Raw genomic sequence first — 22,066 nt, forward strand, 5'->3', positions numbered from 1 at the left:
TGTGTGTGTGTGTATGTGTGTGTGTGTGTGTGTGTGTGTGTGTGTGTGTATACACATGCTTCTTCTGCCCTCCTGCTGTGGTGGAAGCACACAGGCCTTCAGGAGGTCCAGGCCATCATGAATGCCAAAGCTGGTCTGTGTTCTCAATGACCTTAGGGCTACAGCATCTGAGAGAGCAAAAATACTCAATAAATGTTTACAAAGTAAATGAAAATCTCAAGGTACAAAACTGATTATTTCAGCAAGTGGCAGATTGTCAGCCATATGAAATTTGTCATTTTTATAACTTTATTAATTGCTGGAAAATGTGACATTTATTAATAAGAGCTCCTCTCTGGTGGCTATGTGGCAGCTTAAAGATCTGTGTTTAGAATTGAGCAATATGTAAAAAACAGACATAAAACTCAAAATATGTCAGTAGATTCAAAAATTAGACTAAGAAGACAAATGCTGTCTCCAGAGAGAAGTGATCGGATTATAAACTGAAAAATACCCTTTAAAAGTAATGAAAATTGACCCAAATATACTCACTTATTTTTCTCCAAAGTTTAAATGCCTGACTGTTACCATGATGGAGATTTTTTTTAAATCACTATTTATCTTCATGAAAAGGACAGTTTTTATTCAGATTAAAAATAAAACAAATGTAATAACTTAAAAAGTAGTAAACCATTTCTGTTTTTAGCCTAATAAGTGACAGTTACCTGTGTGTGTCATAATGACTTTTGATGATAAAATCTGACACAAGTAACCAGACACTGGTAAGCTGTTAGTAGTCACACACTGTGGATTTGTCATGGGATCTTATAGAAGTTCTACTAGGTTGAATAAATAAAATTTTAGTTAAATGAAAGTATCAGGGAATGTCATTTCTTCCATGAGGTAGGATTTTCTCATCTCTTGCATGTTGACCCTTAGCCCCCGTTAGTAGAGAGGGATCATTTCTGTAACCCACCTGATTACTGTATTAGTTTTAAATCCCCCTTAAGTGCTGCATTTTAGAATACCTTAAGCTTCTTATATAATGTCAAACATAAGCAGTCACCTGAGTAGCTTTGAGCAGTTCTTTCTGGTCTTTTATTATGATCTGACATTGGTTTGATCTGAGATTGGATTTTATCGAAGATCTCAAGTCACTTTGTTGCTGTGTTGTATATTCATATTCTCTCTCTCTCTCTTTCTCTCTCTCTCTCTCTCCTTCACTTTGTGTTATCTGTGTGCTCGGTGACTTTTGGAGTAACTTGAGATATAGCAGAATTTTTAAAAATAACGATTTTTTTCTTTACATTTTAAAACAATTTTAAAAACTATTTGTGATTTCAAGTTGTAAGACTCAGAGAAGTGTTATTGCTCTGAAAAGCCATCGACCGGCCCACTGCCCTTTATAAACTATCATTTTTCGTTCAGCTAGTTACTCCTAAGGTCCTGCAGTATTTGTTGGGCCCATCCTTTGGCAAAGCATCATACTAGAAAAATCAAGGGCAGATTGGGAATTTCGTTAGAACACTCCTGCTCTTGAGAAACCTGTCATACTGACTTGACCTACCTGGCATGGTAGCCACGGGCTCCCTGCGGTTTTTGAGCAGTGACAGGAGCGTAGTCCATAAGGAGAAAATAGAGATGTGCTATAAATATAAACAGTGACAGATTTCAGAGGCTTAATATAAAACAAGAAAGCAGATTATCTAACTATTTTTATGTTGATTGCATGTTGAAATGATGGTGTTTGGGATATTTGGGTATAGTTAACTTACTAAAGTTTATTTCATTTGTTTCTTTTTAAATTAAAAAAACCTTCATAAAATATATATTGTGCTTTTTATAATTTTTAAAAATATGACAATTATTTTGGGTATAGTCGGTCTGCAGGATATCTTCATACCCTTTCCTCACCATCTGTAGGAGAAAGTATCCATATACTAAGGTTTCCCCATAGGTACATGTGTTTCTGACTGCAACAAAACAATGGCAACCAACATGTGAGACAGGAAATCAATGCGTGAGATTTAAGATTTATAAGTCTTTTAACCCTTTATTATGAAAAATCATGATTAAATAGCTTCTTTTTTCTTCGCATGATAAAATTAGTAGTGCTGGCACTAAGGGCTCCAGGTGCTGGAGACAGACTACAAATAACAAGGATGTGGTATCGGGTGGGTGTGGGGAGCACCCTGTGTGATAATGTTTGGTATATGAATGTGAGACTCACTCTGCTGAAAATGTGGATGGAGGAAAGAACTCTGATCAGGCTCTCACAAGACACATTGCAGGGAGGAAGAGGAGGAGGAGGAGGAAGGAGAGGAAGAAGTGAACCGAGTTGGTCACACCTACACATTCAGAACATCAAGATTTTAGGGACTCTTTCGTGTTGTTTTGCTTGACACTAGACCGCAGGCCCAGACAATAGCACCATTACTTCATTCTGCGCTCAGGGCTGGTCACACTGCTGATAGAAAACCTGAAGTCAGAGGCATCCAGCAGCCGTTGTCACCAAGGCGTTATGGAAAAGGATGACGAGTGGGGCTTTGATGAATTGTTGTTGTCGGGTGGGAGGTGTCCTGCATTCTTATGGCGCCATCCACGTACAGGTTGTCCTGAGTTGGATAAAAGAAAGCAAGCTGAGTAATCATGTCAGGGCTTCTACATGATCATTGCTTCAGTTCCTGCTTCTAAGTTCCTGGGCAACTTCCCTACATGGTGAACTATAAACTGTAAGCTGAAATCAAACCTTTTATCATAGCAATAGGAAGAAAACCAGGACCAGGTCTTAGTGCAGTCAAACCTCTCCTGTGTTTTCACTTTTATTATTTCCTTCCTGTCTTCATAAAACCCACAGTGCAGTTATTGTTCTCCTTTATGAAATTGGTAGTTAATGCTTTGAGACAGGTTCTCCTAACACCGTGCAGCTAGTAAGAGGGTACCCGGCAGAACTGAAGTCGGAATGGCTGTGTTGGTGGAGACCTCTGTGGAGGACAGACAAACCAGCTTCAGGACCTGACCTTGCACCTGGCAGCTAGAGCTTTGAACACTTAGCCATGGCGGGGACCCAACTAGAAAAACAGCATTAAAAACACAGAGTACGTCATCAAGGGAAATGTACAGTTGTGGAAGAACCAAGGGGTTATATGGGTCTGGAAGCCACCAGAGGTTGTAAACTGTAGAAAATTCGCCCACACCATCCCATGATAGAGTCATAAAGAGCAGATGGTACCAGAGATCAGGAGTCATAGGGACCCAGAGGGGCATGCAGCCTCTACTGGTGACCCTGTCCTACCTTCTTGCAGGGAGAGGAACAAGAAACCCACTCCACTTTGCCCTTCTCCCAGCCTGGCTAGCATCTGTTGCTAGAGCCAGATGGGTATCACCTAGAAGGTAGTCAGCAGACGGGGGAGGACTGCAGGAGACCCAGTCATCTGCCGCATGGAGCTGATCAGGGGTCTGGATAAGCTTATCTGCCAGGATCAGTTGTTTCGCCTCTGAAATGTGGGTGACAGCTCCTGTTTCCCAGAGCTGAGACATCTATAAGGAACGGAGTGCTTATGAAGACCTGAGTGTATAAGTGGTCCAACCTCAACCATCCCTGAGAAGGGGAGATGGGCAGAGCTTCCTGACCCACTGTGTGGCTTGGAGAACCTCATGTGAGCTCTATCCTGCTGATCTCTTAAGTACTATGAGCTAGTGTAGATTTTTCTCCATCATGATTTTACTCTCCACACTTTATTTTCTCAGGAACTTTCCTCTTTCTTAATTTATAAAAGCAGACTAATTTTAAAGAAAGTCCATTATATTTCCTAGATCAAAGAACCTTCTAATTTTGTCAGGCCATAATGGGCTGCAAGAGCTGATAACAATACAGAGGACTGATTTTTCTCAAACTCTTAGTCCTAGCTTATTCTTGTTATAATCTTATTAAATTAAAAACTATTCTACAGCAGTGCTTCCAAAAAGCACAACTAAATTGGTTTTAAGAATTTATAATTGGAATAAAACATGATTCAGCTAAAACTCTCGCTTTTTCCAGAGACAAAATGTGATTTCTGTTTAGCCATTATAGCTTCTAATAAACCTGAGTAAATTTTACATCATGCTTGGATTGCGAGAGGGGAGAAAATGCATGAAATTAGATTAAAAGAAAGCCTTTTTGCTAATTTAAATTTTGATGCATATCTCTATGTCATAAACCACAGACTAACCTTGCAAAGGATTTCTGAATTTGGAAGTTAATTTTGGGGTGACGGCAGATGTAGGAGAGACCTTGGTTGTCAGTGATGGCACAATATAATGATGTCATTTGTCTGTAATACATTTATACTTGACCTAAAATGGAAGTACAGTACACTTGCTTATGAAAAGGACAGGGACACGGGGTGGTCTATGAGGAAGTCAGCTGGGTCAGCCCATCCAGCAGTTTCTTCAGCTTCTGTGTCCCCTCAATGTTTTGTTTTATATCCATGAGCTCATACACAATCTCCAACGCCCCTTCCTAACACAGTCCCTTTGTGAAGTGGTGTCACCACTGCCTGCCCATATGGTGTTCATGCATGCCTCCATTATCACATCAGAGGTAACAGCTCTCCTTTATGTCACCCTGGCCCACCTGTGGGCAGTACCAACAAATTTTCCTGAGATATCTAGGAAATCCAGCCTGTGTCCTAGCTGAGAAGGAAGGATCTTAATTAAAACCTCCAAAGGAGGGCAGTGCACTCAGGCCATTGCTGGCCGTACTGTGCCTCACAGGAGTCACAGGAGAGCCGGACTCTGTATAGCCAAGAAGTAGCCACTTTGTGCTCCCCACAAGTTCTGTGCCAACCAAAGACAAACTCCATCTAGCAGCTGGGGTCAGTCTCCATTCTAGTTGAGTGGGCTAGGATTTAGTTAAGGGCCATACCCACAGATGGGCAAGGGGAGGAGGGACTGACTGCAGCACTCTCACAAGATAAACACGAAGCCATCCTAGTGGCTGATTTACAGTGCTCCATACAGCCTGCCCACTTGGTTACAGACCATGAGACTAACCCAGACCTGGGAAGCAGCTGTAGATGGATTCCAGGCCTGGAAGGGACAACTTGGACCAGGTTCTATCTACCTTCATGAAGTGTCCAGCCTGCTTGCCAGCCAGAGGATGGACCTATCCAGGGGCTTAGACTCGATTGTATACCTGAATTTCCAGTGTTTTTACCGTTGCAGCATATTTATGAATATCTACTTTTCAGTCATAAAGTGTCGCCTTTAGGTGTTACCATCTACAAATATCTATCTACTGTCCGTATTTATATATCATTATACGCCAGAGACCCTTTTGGACCCCTTACTCCTTCAAGGAGCCTTCTGCCTCGCACCAGTTCTTTCCCTATTTGCTTAAACCCCAGCTTTAATAAGCCAGTGTGGAGGTGTGGAAAGGTCAGCTTTCAACCTCAGATCACAGTACTGCTTAGAGGTGGGTGTTAGTCAGTCGTGACATCCTGATTTACGAATAAAGACGGCATTGTGTTGGGGTTTTGGTGGTTAGTTTGCAAGTAGACTCGGAATTTTGTCCTTTGTTTTCTGAAATGTTTTAATGAAATAAAATACAGTAGAATTAAATGTGACATTTTAAATTTACATTATAGTACTTGTATATAAAACCTACATATGCTTTGTAAACACCTGTGTTTCATTTTCACACTAATTTCTGAAGTATAATAATACAGAGCCTTTTTAGTTTCAGGACCCAGAATTAAAGTTCGCAGCATGTATTCTGTAGGATTACCCAAGCTTTTGGGTTTTATAGTTGGAACAAAATGGTATGTAGCCTATTAATAGGGCTGTGATATTTAAAGTATGGGGCAGGCTTAGAAAGCTATATTTAGAATGAATTGCATGTGCCCCATGAATTAATTGTGTATTTGTTACCAATAATTTAAAAGCTGGGATTTAAAGCATTGGGGCTGGAAATGGTGATCTCACTGAAGCAATTAAACTGTTTTAGTCACTGGTTGCATGTACCATTTAAAATTCATAAATGATGAGACTTGATCTTTGTAAAACCGCTTTTAATTTTGGTTTGGTTAGCTGATTAATTTCAAAGAGCCTTGTGGCTTTGAAAAGGTATCCCACAGCTCAAGGAAATGGCGGAACTGGACATTTTGCAGTCCAAATTGGCTTCATTCTGCTTTGCAAATGCTCTGTACCGGTCTCTTGGGTGTTCTGGGCTTCTGCCATGTAGGCATTGACATTTTTATTGATTTCTTAACCCAAGTATAGCTTTTAATTTAACAAAACAGGCAACTTGCCATAGATATGATATAAAGCTAGAGTGTTTTGATGCTCCATGCCAGGAGGGTACAAGTGAATGTGTATCTCTACCACGTCAGCAAACACACTGGGTTTGTTGTGTCAGTGACAAATACAGAAACGGACACATTGAACTTAACGACAATTTTAAAGCTTTTTAAAATAATTAAAACATTTTGAGCTACAATAAGTAAAACACTTGAAGTAGGTGTAACTATTTTAAGCCTATTTTTAAAAACATCACCTTCTCCGTAGTCTCAGTTGGTCATTCTTGAAGTGGTCGTCTTTCTTTCCATGCAGTTGTCCAGGCAGGTCGACAAACTAACATTTAGGTATTGTTTATCATTTAGTTCAAGCTTATGAAAGTATCAAGGTGTAAACAAGAGAAGTACCTATACAAATGGGCTGATGAATCTTCAAGTTGTGAAGCAAACAAGGCCTTCTCTCCTCCTCTGGCACTGAGAATGGCCTGCCCACACCTCAAAATCTGGCCTTTCTCATCAGCTTCATCTTATTCTACTCCAGGTCCCCTCCATGTCATCACACAGTCGTCTCTCTGCACTGCATTTCTTTGTGTTTGCCGCCTGCCCTGGCACTCTTACTCTCCCTTCTGTTTTCCTAAGGATCTAACTCCAAAGTTACCTTTGGGGAAAGCTAATGGAGGACTGCAGACATACTTCAAATGAAGGAATCAAAAGATAAGATGCATATGGAGAAGGCTAAATGGCAGGTATATAAATCCCACTGCCCAAGACAACAGTAAAATATGAAGGAATGGAACAGTCTAATCAAAGTCACAGAAAATAATGATGGGTATACATGGAAATGTTCCTATTCTTTGCTAAAATTTAGCTTCAGAAGGACAAATAATTTAAATATAAAAGGATAGAAAAAGATATACCATACAAACAACAACTATAAGAATATTTTAATTATTTTCTTATTTTGAGATGATATGATCACATCATTTCCTCCCTTGTCTTTCCCCTTCCAAATACTCGTATGTGCCCCTACTTGCTCTTTTTTTAACTCATGCATATATTATTGTTATATGCATATATGTATGTGTTTATACATTATATTCCTCTGCATCCATCTGAGTCAGCTGCTGGGTAAAGCCTCTCAGAGGACAGCCACACTTGACACCTGTCTGCAAGCATAACAGAATTTCATTAATGGTGTCAGGGATTGGGGCTTGCCCATGCTCTAGTTGGGCTCATTATTGGTTGGTTATTACCTCAGTCTCTGCTCCATCCCATGTGCCTGCATTTCTTGTTTGTTTGTTTGTTTGTTTTATTGAGACAGGGTTTCTCTGTGTAGTCCTGGCTGTCCTGGAACTCACTCTGTAGACCAGCCTGGCCTCAAACTCAGAAATCAGCCTGCCTCTGCCTCCCAAGTGCTGGGATTAAAGGCATGAGCCACCACGCCCAGCTGCCTACATTTCTTATAGACAGATAAATTTTGGGTTAAAAGTTTTGTAGGTGGGTTGGTGTCTCTATTGCTCCACTGGGTTCCTACCTGACTGCCTTTTCAGGTTCCATATCTCCAATGTAGTGAGTCACAGCTAAGGTCACCCCCATTGATTTTTGGGAGCCTCCTTTATCCCAGGTCTCTGTCTCATCCTGGAGAAGCCCCCACCTCCTCATTCTGATCAGTTCCAGATTTCCATTCATTTTCATGGCCATCTAGCCATCCCTCCTGTCCTTCCCCACACCTGATTCTGAGCCCCCCTCCTGCCCTGTCACCCCCCCCCCCAGTTCACTCCCTCCTCCTGCCTCTTATAACTGTTTTATTCATCCTTCTAAGAAACATTCACACATCCTGCTTGGGACTTCCTTCTTGTTTAGTTTCTTTGGGTCTGTGAAGAATAGTATAGGTATCCTGTATTTTATGGCTAATAGCCACTTATAAGTGGGTACATACCATGCGTGTCCGTTTGGGTCTGGGTTACTTTATTCAAGATGATATTCTCAAATTCCATCCATTTGCCTGTATGGTTTCTTCATCCATTCTTTGGTTGAGGAACATTTAAGTTGTTTCCAATTTCTGAGTGTTAGGAACATAGTTGAGCAAGTGTCCCCGTGGTATAGTGGGGCATCTTTTGGGTATATGCCCAAGAGTGGTATAGCTGGGTCTTGAAGTAGAACTATTCCCAGTCTTCTAAGAAACCACCAAGTTGATTTCCAAAGTGGTTGTACAAGTTTTCACTTCCGCCAGTAATGCTCCATATCCTCACCAACATGTGCCGTTTCTTGAGTTTTTGATCTTAACCATTCTGACTGGTGTTAGATGAAACCTCAGGGTTGTTTTGATTGGCATTTCCCTAATGACTAAGGACTTTGAACATTTTTTAAGTGGTTTTTTTTTCTTTTAGCCATTCTAGCTTCCTCTGTTGAGAATTTCTCTGTTGGATTATTGGTGTGTAACTTCTTGAGTTCTTTATAAATTTTAAATATTAATTCTCTGTCAGATGTAGGGTTGGTGAAAATCTTTTCTCAATCTGTCGGCTGCTGCTTTGTCCTGTTGACAATGTCCTTTGCCTTACAGAAGCTTTTCAGTTTCATTAGGTCCCACTTATTAATCGCTGATCTTAGAGATGGAGCCATTGATGTTCTGTTCAGGAATTTGTCTCCTGTGTGAATGAGTTCAAGCTAGTCTCCACTTTCTGTTTCTATTAGATTTATTGTATCTGGTTTTATGTTGAAACCTTTTATCCACTTGGACTTAAGTTTTGTGCATGGTGACAGATATAGATCTATTTGCATTCTACATTCAGACATCCATTTGTTGAAGATACTTTCTGTTTTCCATTGTATAGTTTTTCCTTCTTTGTCAAAAATCAAGCATCCATAGATGTGTGGGTTTATTTCAGGGTCTTTGATTCGATTCCATTGATCAACCTGTCTGCTCTTATACCAGTACTATGCATTTTTATTATGATTGCTCTGTAGTACAGCTTGAGATCAGGGATAGTGATACCTCTAGAAGTTCTTTTATTGTTTAGGATTGTTTTAGCTATCCTGAGTTATTTGTTTTCCCATATGAAGTTGAGAATTGCTCTCTCAATGTCTTGTATTCTCCATCTATGGTGATTGAGAGTTTTGCTGGGTAGAGTAGTCTAGGTTGGAATGCATGGTGGGACAGCTAGTTTCTATACTGGAGCAAATTATGCTCGATTAAGGCATATGAGGATGGAACAAAGAATGATAAAAGATAGGTAAGTAGGCCAGGGGGTAGCCAATTAACCTTAACATTTAATTGCAGGAAATAGCTTGTGTTTCAGAAGAGTTGGGCTATCCAGGAGTACAAACTACTGACAAGCATTAGGAAGCCTGTTAGCAGCTAGGTACAGGATGTAGCAGTAGGCCCTTGACAGACAGTGTTGTACTTCCAGCTCTGGGTTTCAGATTCTGGGAGCCTAGAGAGCAACAGTGCTGTAGAGTGATGGAGGGCTTGATGTCACACAGACCTGTTGAGGGTCTGAATTCATTTCTCTGCCTCACAAGGCTATAGCCCCCTTACTTGTTACATTAAGGAGAACATACGTGCCCTGGGGTTGTTCTGAGGATTAGAAAGAAGCAAAATGCTTAGTTCAGTGTCAGTACATGAATACTACTTAAGACTTGGTAGAAATAGTAATTTCCATATTAACATTTTAATGACGTCATGAAGTAGTATAGGGCTAGAAGTCGTATACAGTATTTCCACGCCATAGGTGTTGCTACTCAAGCCTTCTTGAAGGCAAGTCTCTTATCACATGCACTTGGATCTGCTCTACTTGTTCGTCTTGTCTTCTATCCCAGGCTTACCAGGTCTTACCATATACCTATGGGCAGAGTCACTTCTGTATCAACAGACCTCAAGCTCATACTCCTGTAATAGGACCATTGAGAGCATAGTACCTGGGCAGAGTGACTGAAAGGGAACTGAGGCCATGACTGCTCCTAGGCATTGGCTGGTGAGAAGGTTTATTCTTGATATGAGAGAGAGCACAGCCAGAGGCAGAGACAGAAGACAAAGTAAGTTTGTTTTTACAAGAACTGAAAAAGTTCCTAGAGATGTAGTTTATACATCCAGCTTATAGAGTAGAAGATGCTATTACTGAAAAATAAATTAGCAGATTTCATTGTGGCTTTTTTGTAACCAGTGTTGTTTGAATATTGCCAGTATTGCTATAGCACTATGATTGATTGATTGATTGATTGATTGACTGATTTTGATACCTGTTATAAAAAAATAAGGCTGGAGGGATGACTACCACAGATTGTTCTCTAATTTCTGCGCATGCATGTGCACGTGCATGCACACACACACATATACACATAAACACATACACACACATACATACATACAAACACATATACACACACATACACACACACACACACAGAGAGAGAGAGAGAGAGAGAGAGAGAGTGTTAGAGTTGAACTTGTTTAGATTTTGGGTGTTTTCTTGGGAATTCCAAGCCTGGGATAGGCTTTATTGAAATTGCCAGTTCCATAGAAGGAGTTCTTGTCTGGCTGCCAACATTGATCTAGTTATGGCAATCTAAAATCTAAAACAGAGCATGTTTGTTTGTTTTTGATTTTTAAATACCTTCTACTTGAGATAAGACTAACCCACATAAAACGGTCAGAGCACTGAATCAGGCTATCATTAAATGTTGAATTGCCGAGTAGAAGTGATAAATACCGTAGAGTCTATAGAGAAGAGATAATAGAACTGAGACTGGGCTAGTGTTTGGAACTTAAAAGAATATTTTACAGAGAGCTGAGTTTGTCTTTGATATGGTTCATTATTTTAGGTCTTTTTTTCCTGATCTGTTACCTTCATACATACAGAAATTTCTTATGGATGCTAACCATTGGATTTTAAAAGGCCTCCCAAAAGTTTTTTTTTTCCCTGTAAGATTGAAAACTTAAATAATTGTGAGTTCATAATATAATTATGGGGCATTGTCTGAGTAACTTTTCTGTCCTTGTGAAGGGACACCATAATCAAGGAAACTTACAAAAGAAAACCTTGAATTGGGGGCTGCTTCGTGTCAGAGGGTGAGCCCATGACCATCATGGCAGGCAGACATGGTGCTGGGGAGCATCTGCACAGGAGGCAGAGAAAGTGACAGTGGGTCTGGTTTGGGCTTTGGAAACCTCGGAGCCCACCCCCAGTGGCATACCTCTTCCAACCAGGACATGCCTTCTAATCCTCCTAAAACAGTTCCATCAACTGGACACTAAACATTCAAACATATGTGCCTGTGGGTGCCGTTCTCATTCAAACCATCATAGGCAGCTTTCCTGAAAATTTAATTTAAAAAATGTTGTAGATTCATTAAAATCTCTGATTCAAAGAGTTGCTGTTGATCACTCACTGTGTTTGATCATCTGGCCTAGGGCATGAGCTTTCCTCCTAACTGCTAACTACTGCTTTGCTGTTCCATTTTCTTCAGCCCCGAGCAATGCAGTACTCAGGATGTAAAAGAGAAGAAGACTAAATCATTCTTCGTAATTATCTTTGAAATAATGGAGAACCACCACAGCTTAGGAGAGAAAATGTAATGGTGGAGACAGTGCTCTTAAAACTGGTCGTGCATGGAAGGAAGCATTCACATTATGTGATCGGCTTGCATGCCTCTTCAGGCCAAATGCGATTTGCTAGAAAGTTCTCAGCTGTTAGTTATGTGAGTACATCTCTGAATATCTCCGTGGTATACAAGCCATCAGGCTCTGTAATAAGATGCTGTACATGAAATTGCCAACTAGGCATGGTGGCATACCCCGCTCAGCACTTAGGAGTCAGACGCAGGTGGATCTCAGTGAGCTTAAGGCCAGGCTGGTCTACATAGTGAATTCCAGCACATCCAGGGTTATGTCGAGAGCCTCTGTCAAAAACAAAAGAAAAAACAAGCAGAAAACAAAAGGAATTACCAGCCATGTGACACACAGCTATAGTTTCCACGTCAGATTTGGGGCCACTTAGGTACCGTTATAGGTCATAAACTAAAATACCTTAGCATCAATATTTTTCCCTGGGATTAAAGTCTAATTTATAGGAGCCCTGAGCTTTTACTATTAAGTTTTTCATTACTGTACACAAAGCAATGAACTTTATTGCAATTTATAGTAGATACATATATAAGTCATAGTTATGTAAATTTACTTTGAATAAATAAATATCTCAGCAGTGGTGAAATGTGTCACTAAAAGACACTATTGACATGAAAGTGCCATTCATTTATCACAGCCTTTGATTTCATAGCTTTAGAACTCACAGTTTTAAGGGAGTGTAACCCATCACAGCAAGTGATTTGGTTGCTTTCAGAAACCTGACCTTGAAAGCATCATTTCACAGAAATCGGCAATTTGCTTTCTATCCTTAGAGCTGAATACTGTAGTATCTGCACTAGAATTGGCATGAATATGAAATAGAAGCAGTGATCTGAAGAACTCTGGTCACAGACGGCTTTGCATGAGGTCATTGGGATTTTATGATGATCTTTGCTTCACATTTGCATTTTTAATATGTGGTTATTTATATAGAATTAAAGTGTTGAGAATAAATTCTATGTGCAGTAGCATAGACTCAGTAATTAAATGGATGAAATTAACACAAGGCTCCAGGAAATGGTTTGCTTTCTTGTCCCCTGGAGGAGCTGTGGAAATGCTGCCGTGGGAAGTGTACTGAGAGGGCCTCTGGCTGCCGAGGACACTTAGTGCATCTTGGCCTTACACCCCTAGTTGTGCCCAAAGGCTGTGTGGTTGCCTTCATTCTGTCCAGAGAAAGTCATGTGCGGACTGTTCCTTCTGAGACAGTAACTGTCAGCAGACTTCAGTGATTAGACCATGACAGCCACAGCTATGTATTTACAGTGGCATTTTGCTTTGCTTTTCTACTATGAAGAACTCACCTCAGCCTGGAATAAATTTCACAGGATCTAATGATGTAGGCTATGTAAAATCCCAAGCAGCATTTGAAGTTCCTCTCAAGTGTGAACTGATTTCATTCTAAGGTCTCTGTGCATTCGCTGTATTACATAGCTTAGGAGGAATTGCTTTGAGGCCTGTTGGACTTGTAGGAAAACGGAGGCACACTGATCATGTAGTATTCGCTCACACTGGAGCCTGTAGCAGTTCTGTGGGCAATTGTTAAAATATAAAGGATAAGTTAGTGAACTCATTGTTCTACCTTGGTACAAAGAAAAACATTTTGCAGCTGTCAGAGTTTTTTCGGATTGGTTTTGTTAGTTTTATTACTAAAATGCTATTTACATCACTGATCTATGTACTTTGGTTTTCTTCAACCTTCTTTTTGCTCCCTCCTTTTCTTTCTTTTTGATACTATTAAATTTTCTTTATAATCCTATAAAACATCCTTTGCCTTCACTCTAATGTTTAATAAGTTTTTCATGCTCTCCTAGGGAGTTGATAATCTTTCTGTTCACCCTGTAAATCATGTGCCAGTAGGTTCTAAACATTCCAGATGAAGTGGAAGATGGGCTTACCCAGCTCTTCGTGAATGGGGCCAGTCTTTTTGAACTAGTGAAGTGAGCTGGGAATCCTGACACCTGCTCAGGAACACCTTTTTTTTTTTAAAAAAAGAAAACAAAAACAAAAAACCCCTCAGAGTACTTCAAAGACTACAGTCCTTGAAAAGAAGAATCGCTCCTATACAACTGTCTTGCATTTGCAAGCTCTCCTCAAGAAGACAGCGTATGGCTCATTATAAAGATTATCTCTAATCCATATGAACTGTAATTATTTATCCTTCTCTGTATGTAATTTTTTACTCCTGTTGCTCTCTCTTAGTAGAGTTTAAGTTGTTTGGCTCTCATATAGCTAGTTCTTTGTGTTTGACTCTGCTTGATGTAATTTTTAAAAGTTCCAGGACATTGGTGAATGAAGAACTAAGAAAGAGAAAGGAAAGGACATGACTGCTCCTAGATATGGTGGAGAAGAAAGTTTATTGTAGATAAAAGAGAGAGCATAGTTAGAGGCAGGACTTGGAGAGAGTCCAGGGTGGACGTGACCCCCACACCATGTGAGGCAGTGGGGAGAGCAGCTGCCAACCGAGAGGGACAGCCTGGACCAAGAGACAGTCCAAGAGACTAGATGAAAACATCAGGTAACCAAAGTGGTTGGATTATATAGGGTAGGGCAGTTGGGGAAAAGGTAGCCCAGACCCTGCGCTGCAAAGGTCAGGGTGGGGGGGGAACTATGCCAGCCAGGAGAACCTAGTAACAGGTAGGAACTGCGGGATACTGTGAGTACTTGGCAGACAGGTCTGCCTTGATATGCTAAATCCACACCTCAGCCCTCTAGTTTGAGGCCTAACAACCCTGTTGATTTAGAGGGCCCTGTTTTCTGGGTGTCCTCCAACCCCTCTGGCTTTTGCACTCTTTCTGCTTCCTCTTCTGCAGGGCTCCTTGTGCTCAGGAAGGGAGGGATTTGATGAAGATATTCAAGGTCTCTAACTCTCTGGGCCATGTAACTGTCTTGGAAGTTATTCTTGGAAATAAGAATGCTGACTCATGAACCAGAATCAGTTTTTGACTGTACCTGGCCTTTGCTCAAATTGTTCTATATTTCTGCACTTCATCTGATTTGTCAAATGACCTGTGGACTGACTGCTTTGCCCCGGATCTTCTTCCTTCCCTTTCCAATCTTAGCAACTACATCAAAAGTTTGAAGATATGCGATAAAACACTACAAGGTAATCTTCCAGGCTGCCATGACCAATTCAGAATTATTGTAACTGAACTGTGGCTGTTTAATAGACCCAAGTTCTTTCTAGTTTTGTTAGGGTATGTTTGTTTGTTTGTTTTGCATGATATCCATCAGGGAACAGTCAACCTTCTATTGTGTAACGAATCACTTGGAAAGGTAGGGACGTGTAACAGGTATAATAAGCATGCTGTCTGTGGATAAACTGCTACACCCAGCTCGGGCTCTTTTCTAGTGGTAGGCATCAGTGCCTACCACTTGCTTCCCAGCAGGAGAAATGAGGCCCACCTATCTGTTCCCTCCTCATCTCAGGGGAGGACTTATGAGCTCTTGCCCATTATGAAATTGCTACTGCTTAAATATCACAGATGGCCTTCTAATTTTGGTAACAACTCTCTACTAACTTTTGTTGGATATTTTCTTTATTTACATTTCAGATGTTTTCCCCTTTCCAGGTATCCCCTTTGGAAACTGCCTATCCCATCCCCCTTTCCCCTGCCTCTCTCTATGAGGGTGCTCCCCCACCTACCCACTCCTGTCTTCTCACTCTGGCATTCCCCTACACTGGGGCCTTGAACACCCTCAGGCCCAAGGGCCGATCCTTATACTGATGTCCAACAAGGCCATCCTCTGCCACATATGTGGCCAGAGCCATGGGCCCCTTCATGATTCTTGGTACAAAATTGTTATTCTGTAAATAAGCTTTCATTTGTGTCGAATAGAATCCTTAAGCATTTTTCATGGTTCTTCATAAAACAAATACTAATTCTCAAGGTTGTTAAGGAGGGTAAACTCTTTAGGAAGCCTTTCCTAAAGACTTCCTAGCCCAAGTCATTTCCTATGCTCTTGCCCTTACTGTTAGTAAGTGCCCTGGAGCAGCACAGATTCATCATTAGACCAAGTTCTCATACTTGTTGTTTTCTCCATTCTGAAGTGTTAGGTGATGAGTGTGTAGATCAGCCAGCTCTAAAAAAGTTTAAAAAAAAAATTAAAACTATTTGAGACATTTCCAATTCAGCAGAAGGTTCTGTTCTTTTTCTCTAATTTTAGGTGATGGGTGTCAGATCCACTTAGTTTCTTTGTAATTAAAATAAAATAATAGTAATAAAAACTGTATGTATGGTGCATATAGTTTGAGTCCTTTCCAGTATTCAGTGTAGCCCAACTTGTAGTAAAAGACACATACAAGATTGATTCCAACTCTGCTGTGGCCTAGGCAGGGCTGAATCACAGTTGGATTGAAGAGTGAAGGCTGAGTTGAGCTAAACAGCGAAGGGTAGACTCCAGGAGTCAGGTGGTTAGAGGAGGAGTGGTCTTCTACCACCTCATTTGAGCTCTTTTTCTCTCCTGTTCAGGTGCTTCTGCCTTTCCCTTCCTTTGCCTTGGCTCTAGGGGACCCAGCTGTGTATTTGTCTTGGCATCATGTCCACTTGCTTCCGCCAGCCAGGAAATCTGGTCCACCTAATGATGTACGAATCAAGTTCACACACAAGTTCTCACAGACCAAACAAGCTTAGTAGAACAACTTTAAAGAGAATGTATTTATTTTGGTTAATAATGTCAGAGGCCTCAGTCCACAGTTTCTTGTCTTCATTTTTTTCTCAGCCTGTTGTAAAGTGGAATTACATGATTGGGAACATGTAGAAATGCCAGTCACTTCAAGGCAGCCAGAAAGCCAAGAGCAGGGAGGAGCCTGTTCAAGGGCAGGCTATCATCGGTGGGCTGCTGTTTCTAAGGAGGCCCCGCCTCAGATACCCCGAGTGCTTATGAATCAGTACATGGACTGATACTTTCATGGCATCGGATCCCTCACGGTCCAGTCACCTCCTTGAGCTCAGTCTCTGAATATTGATGAATAGGGATCATCATCCTTTCAACACATGAGCTTCGGGGAAGGAGGCGTCCTGGTTGTCTCCTTTGGTTTCTAGTGACTTTGTCTGCTAGTGGGCAAGAGAAATAGAATGTTTTCAATCATGTCTTGTTATAGAGAAGGCAGGATAGCTTTGGCTAACAGCAGAGAGGGGAAGAGACTAGCTACGGAGTTAATGAAGAGTGTTCTTGCTGCCGTTATTTCAGGCTGCATTTAGGTGACTGTCATGACTGTACGTCAAGATATTCAGTGACCAGCAGTCACCAGTCAGAACCTAGCCTGGTTATAAAAAGGAAGGCAGTACTTGTAAAGCCACAGGATGGTGTTTAAGCTACTGCCTGTCCCACAGACACTGGTGTGAATGCATAGATGTGCTGTGTGCATGCAGTCAAGGAACTTTGCTCTTTAGTCCTCTCCTTGATAACAAAGAAAACCATGAATGTGAAATTCGTCTTTTGTAGCAAGTTAGAAGGTAGCAGAAATTTACTAATCAGTGTGAAAGTGGGCATAAAAGATGGGGAATGCTGAGAAAGTACTGTGCACTTTAATGGAGCAGTGGATAAACACCTCCATTTATCTTTCTGACTTCATTTTACCAGTAGCACATTGAGGTGTAATTTATAGATTATGAAATCCCCTTACTAAATTTGCATGTTGCCCTTTTATTAAAGGAAAATTGTCTTTTTTGAGGCAAAGATGCATTTCGTTCTGACAAATAGGAAATTTATACATTTGTTTTATGCCCTTATGCATGTCTGATTACAAATTTGATTTTATGCCAACTCACTTAAAAAGATAGAAAAGATAGAATACAGGCTCTGCTTTAGGGATTTGGAACAAATATGATAATACATCTTACGGATATGGTTGCTGCAGCCTCTTTTTGGACTTTATCATTCTGACAATATAGTTATAAAGAAACGCTGCTTGACAGTTTTATGTCTTGCCTTGTATCTCAGATCACAAAAAACCTCCATCTGAAAACTTTGAAGAAAATGGTACCCATCTGACTTAAAGATTAAGTTTACTTACCTTCTACAAATTGCTTTTGGAAGTATAGATAATCAAAACGTAAGAATGGCTTTAAAATTCAGATATAGGTAGGATAACGGGACCTTTTAAAGATAGAGGTTTTATTTAAATAAATTCTATGCTATGCAGAGTGGGAAAAGCGGAATTGCTTTTGGATATGTTTACATAGTTACGTGGTTTTGTCTTTTACACAGGCCCAGCTCCCTGTCTAGTCTGTTCCTTATTTATGACTATAGTAAGTTGCTAAAAATTGGTCACAGATTTCATATATTTCCTGAAATCAATTCTGTCTTTTAAGCTTAGATATCCAAAGATATTTGCAGTCATTTCACCTTTTTTTTTTTAAAAAAATAAAAGTATCTGTATAGGACAGGTTTGAAATATACAAGTGAGTGTGAGAGCTAGCTTTTAAGTGTGAATGTGTTGAATTTTGCAGGAAAGCACAAAATGCAAACTTCTGTTTAAAAGGTGCACCCCTAGGGTTGGGGATATAGCTCGGTGGCAGAGTGCTTGCCTGGCATACACAGAGCCCTGGGTTCCGTTTCCATCACTGCAGAGACAGACACTATCGAAGAATAGGTGCTCCCCGAAGCTTCTCACGGGATTGCACTATAACCTGTGCTTTTATCAGAGGTTCCTGGGCAGCAGCATCTAGATACAGATGCTAGATACAGCTTTTCATATCTCTAACTCTATAATTTTAGATCTACCCCAGCTATAATCTAAAAGTTCTCTCATGTCCAACATGACTATAATCATAGTCCACATCTGCCCAAAGTGTGCAGGACCTCATTGTGATACTGTGAAGAGCCAGGAATTCGAGTGTATATGTAATATACACTTTGTGGGTTCATACTTAATCATTTGTGTCCTAGTCATATATAGAGTCCAGAAATAAAATAGTCAAAATGCACTAGTGAGCCCAAGAGGCTGGCAAAAGTCTTTCAGAGTTTAGTCTATGCGCCCAGCATGTGGGGAGCTACCCGAGTACAGATTCCTGCCACCATCTCTAGAGATCTGATTCTCTAGGCTCAGAAACCTGCGGTTTAACCAAGTAGTCAGGTGAGTTTTGAGGCATATAGTGCTGAGCCTGTAGGAGACACTGATGTGGGAGATTAGTGTCTACACAGTCACATGAGTGCTGTGGCTGCAAAGGCCCCACACAAAAATGGGTGCTGCAGTGAGCTTAATGTTCTTCTCCTGAATGCCTTGGAATTCTTGGTAGTTTGTAAGCCAAGGAGTCTTGCATTTTCTGAAAATTATACAGCCAGTATAAATAAGTGTCTGCTGTCTGTGAATTAGATTCCTTGACAAATAGGGATTGTGGTTATTAAGCAATGATTTCTTGCTCGTTGGCATTAGATCGCACTCTAAGGCCTCTTCTAAATGAAAGGTGAACAGCGTCATTCATCACAAGATCCGCATAGGAAATCACAGTACACAGCTTCTCAGGGAATTAAAGTTTAATTCTTAGTCTGAACATGAACACCTATGTTTATCTCATCCTAACCCACTTTTCTTCCCTCCAGGATGGCACGAAGCAGAAAAGGGAGCGGAAGAAGACGGTGTCATTCAGCAGCATGCCGACAGAGAAGAAGATCAGCAGCGCAAGTGACTGTATCAACTCAATGGTGGAGGGCTCCGAACTCAAAAAGGTTCGTTCTAACTCCAGAATTTACCATCGGTATTTTCTGCTGGACGCCGACATGCAAAGCCTGAGGTGGGAGCCATCTAAGAAGGATTCTGAGAAAGCCAAGATTGATATCAAATCTATCAAGGAAGTGAGAACAGGGAAGAACACAGATATATTCCGCAGCAATGGCATTTCTGAGCAGATCTCTGAAGATTGTGCATTTTCAGTCATATATGGAGAAAATTATGAGTCACTTGATTTGGTTGCCAATTCTGCAGATGTCGCAAACATCTGGGTGACAGGACTTCGCTACCTGATTTCTTATGGGAAACATACACTTGATATGCTAGAAAGTAGCCAAGACAACATGAGGACTTCTTGGGTTTCACAAATGTTTAGTGAAATTGATGTAGATGGTCTTGGACATATAACTCTGTGTCATGCTGTCCAGTGTATCAGAAACCTCAATCCTGGTCTAAAAACAAGCAAAATTGAGCTTAAGTTCAAAGAATTGCATAAATCAAAGGACAAAGCTGGTACTGAAATCACAAAGGAGGAATTTATTGAGGTCTTTCATGAACTTTGTACTAGACCTGAAATTTACTTCCTGTTAGTTCAGTTTTCAAGCAATAAAGAATTCCTTGATACCAAGGACCTTATGATGTTTCTTGAGGCAGAACAGGGTGTAGCACATATCAATGAGGAAATAAGCCTGGAAATTATTCACAAATACGAGCCATCCAAAGAAGGCCAGGAAAAGGGCTGGCTCTCCATAGATGGATTCACTAACTACCTGATGTCACCTGATTGTTACATCTTTGATCCGGAACATAAGAAGGTCTGTCAGGATATGAAGCAACCTCTGTCTCATTACTTTATAAACTCATCTCATAATACATACTTAATAGAGGATCAGTTCCGGGGTCCCTCTGACATCACGGGATATATCCGCGCTCTGAAAATGGGTTGCAGGAGTGTTGAATTGGATGTGTGGGATGGGCCAGATAATGAGCCTGTGATTTACACAGGCCACACCATGACGTCTCAGATAGTCTTCCGCAGTGTCATCGACATCATTAACAAGTACGCGTTCTTTGCTTCTGAGTATCCTCTCATCTTATGTTTGGAAAACCACTGCTCTATTAAACAACAGAAGGTGATGGTTCAACACATGAAGAAAATTTTAGGAGACAAGCTGTATACTACATCCCCCAACATGGAGGAATCTTATCTACCATCCCCAGATGTCCTGAAAGGGAAAATACTAATCAAAGCAAAGAAGCTGTCTTCAAATTGCTCCGGTGTGGAAGGGGATGTGACTGATGAAGATGAAGGAGCAGAGATGTCTCAGAGGATGGGGAAAGAGAACGTGGAACAACCCAACCATGTGCCTGGGAAGCGATTTCAGCTTTGCAAAGAACTGTCCGAACTGGTCAGCATCTGTAAATCCGTCCAGTTCAAGGAATTTCAGGTGTCATTTCAGGTGCAGAAGTACTGGGAAGTGTGCTCCTTTAATGAAGTACTGGCTAGTAAATACGCCAATGAAAACCCCGGGGACTTCGTGAATTACAATAAGCGTTTTCTCGCCAGGGTCTTCCCTAGTCCAATGAGAATCGACTCCAGTAACATGAACCCTCAGGATTTTTGGAAATGCGGCTGTCAGATTGTAGCCATGAACTTCCAGACTCCAGGGCTGATGATGGACCTAAACATTGGCTGGTTTCGGCAGAATGGAAACTGTGGCTATGTCCTTCGACCTGCCATCATGAGGGAAGAAGTCTCCTTCTTCAGTGCCAACACCAAGGACTCTGTCCCTGGAGTGTCACCTCAGTTGCTTCACATCAAAATCATCAGCGGCCAGAACTTTCCCAAGCCCAAAGGGTCAGGTGCCAAAGGTGACGTGGTGGACCCTTATGTCTATGTGGAAATCCATGGAATTCCTGCTGATTGCGCGGAGCAAAGGACAAAAACGGTCAACCAGAATGGAGATGCTCCTATTTTTGACGAGAGCTTTGAGTTTCAGATTAACCTCCCTGAACTAGCCATGGTGCGCTTTGTCGTGCTGGACGACGACTACATCGGCGATGAGTTCATCGGCCAGTACACCATTCCCTTCGAGTGTTTACAGACGGGCTACCGCCATGTGCCTCTGCAATCCCTGACTGGAGAGGTCCTCGCCCACGCTTCTCTGTTCGTCCACGTGGCTATTACTAACAGGAGAGGAGGAGGGAAGCCTCACAAACGGGGCCTTTCCGTGAGGAAAGGAAAAAAGTCCCGGGAATACGCCTCTCTGAGAACACTGTGGATTAAAACTGTAGATGAGGTGTTCAAGAACGCCCAGCCCCCCATACGGGACGCCACGGACCTGAGAGAGAACATGCAGGTGTGTGCTCACGTTTACATCTCTACTTTGTGCATGCCTATGATTTTCGGATATGTATTTTTTTATAGCAGTGTATTTAGCTTTAAATACTTTTGTAAATCTCAAGTGGTTATTAGCATGTTTGTTACTAGTTTCATTTCTCAACATCTAAATT

The 22,066-nt window shown here is 41.2% G+C and overlaps 1 protein-coding gene across 4 annotated transcripts in view; it reads left to right on the top strand.

The window, feature by feature from the left end:
• Plcl2 (phospholipase C like 2) overlaps nucleotides 1-22,066 on the top strand; it is a 166,095-nt gene that overhangs the window by 76,263 nt on the left and 67,766 nt on the right. For 2 of the 4 annotated variants that reach the window (XM_029471171.1, XM_029471172.1), the window contains exon 3: nucleotides 19,426-21,912. In XM_029471171.1, the coding sequence (XP_029327031.1) occupies nucleotides 19,426-21,912 (2,487 nt within the window). Of the gene's footprint in view, nucleotides 1-11,935; nucleotides 11,955-14,898; nucleotides 14,984-19,425; nucleotides 21,913-22,066 lie in introns of those variants that run through there. The other 2 variants (XM_021186285.2, XM_029471173.1) reach the window with 2 other exon arrangements.

The sequence above is a fragment of the Mus caroli genome, chromosome 17 (assembly GCF_900094665.2).
Source record: "Mus caroli chromosome 17, CAROLI_EIJ_v1.1, whole genome shotgun sequence".
Lineage (NCBI taxonomy): Eukaryota > Metazoa > Chordata > Mammalia > Rodentia > Muridae > Mus > Mus caroli.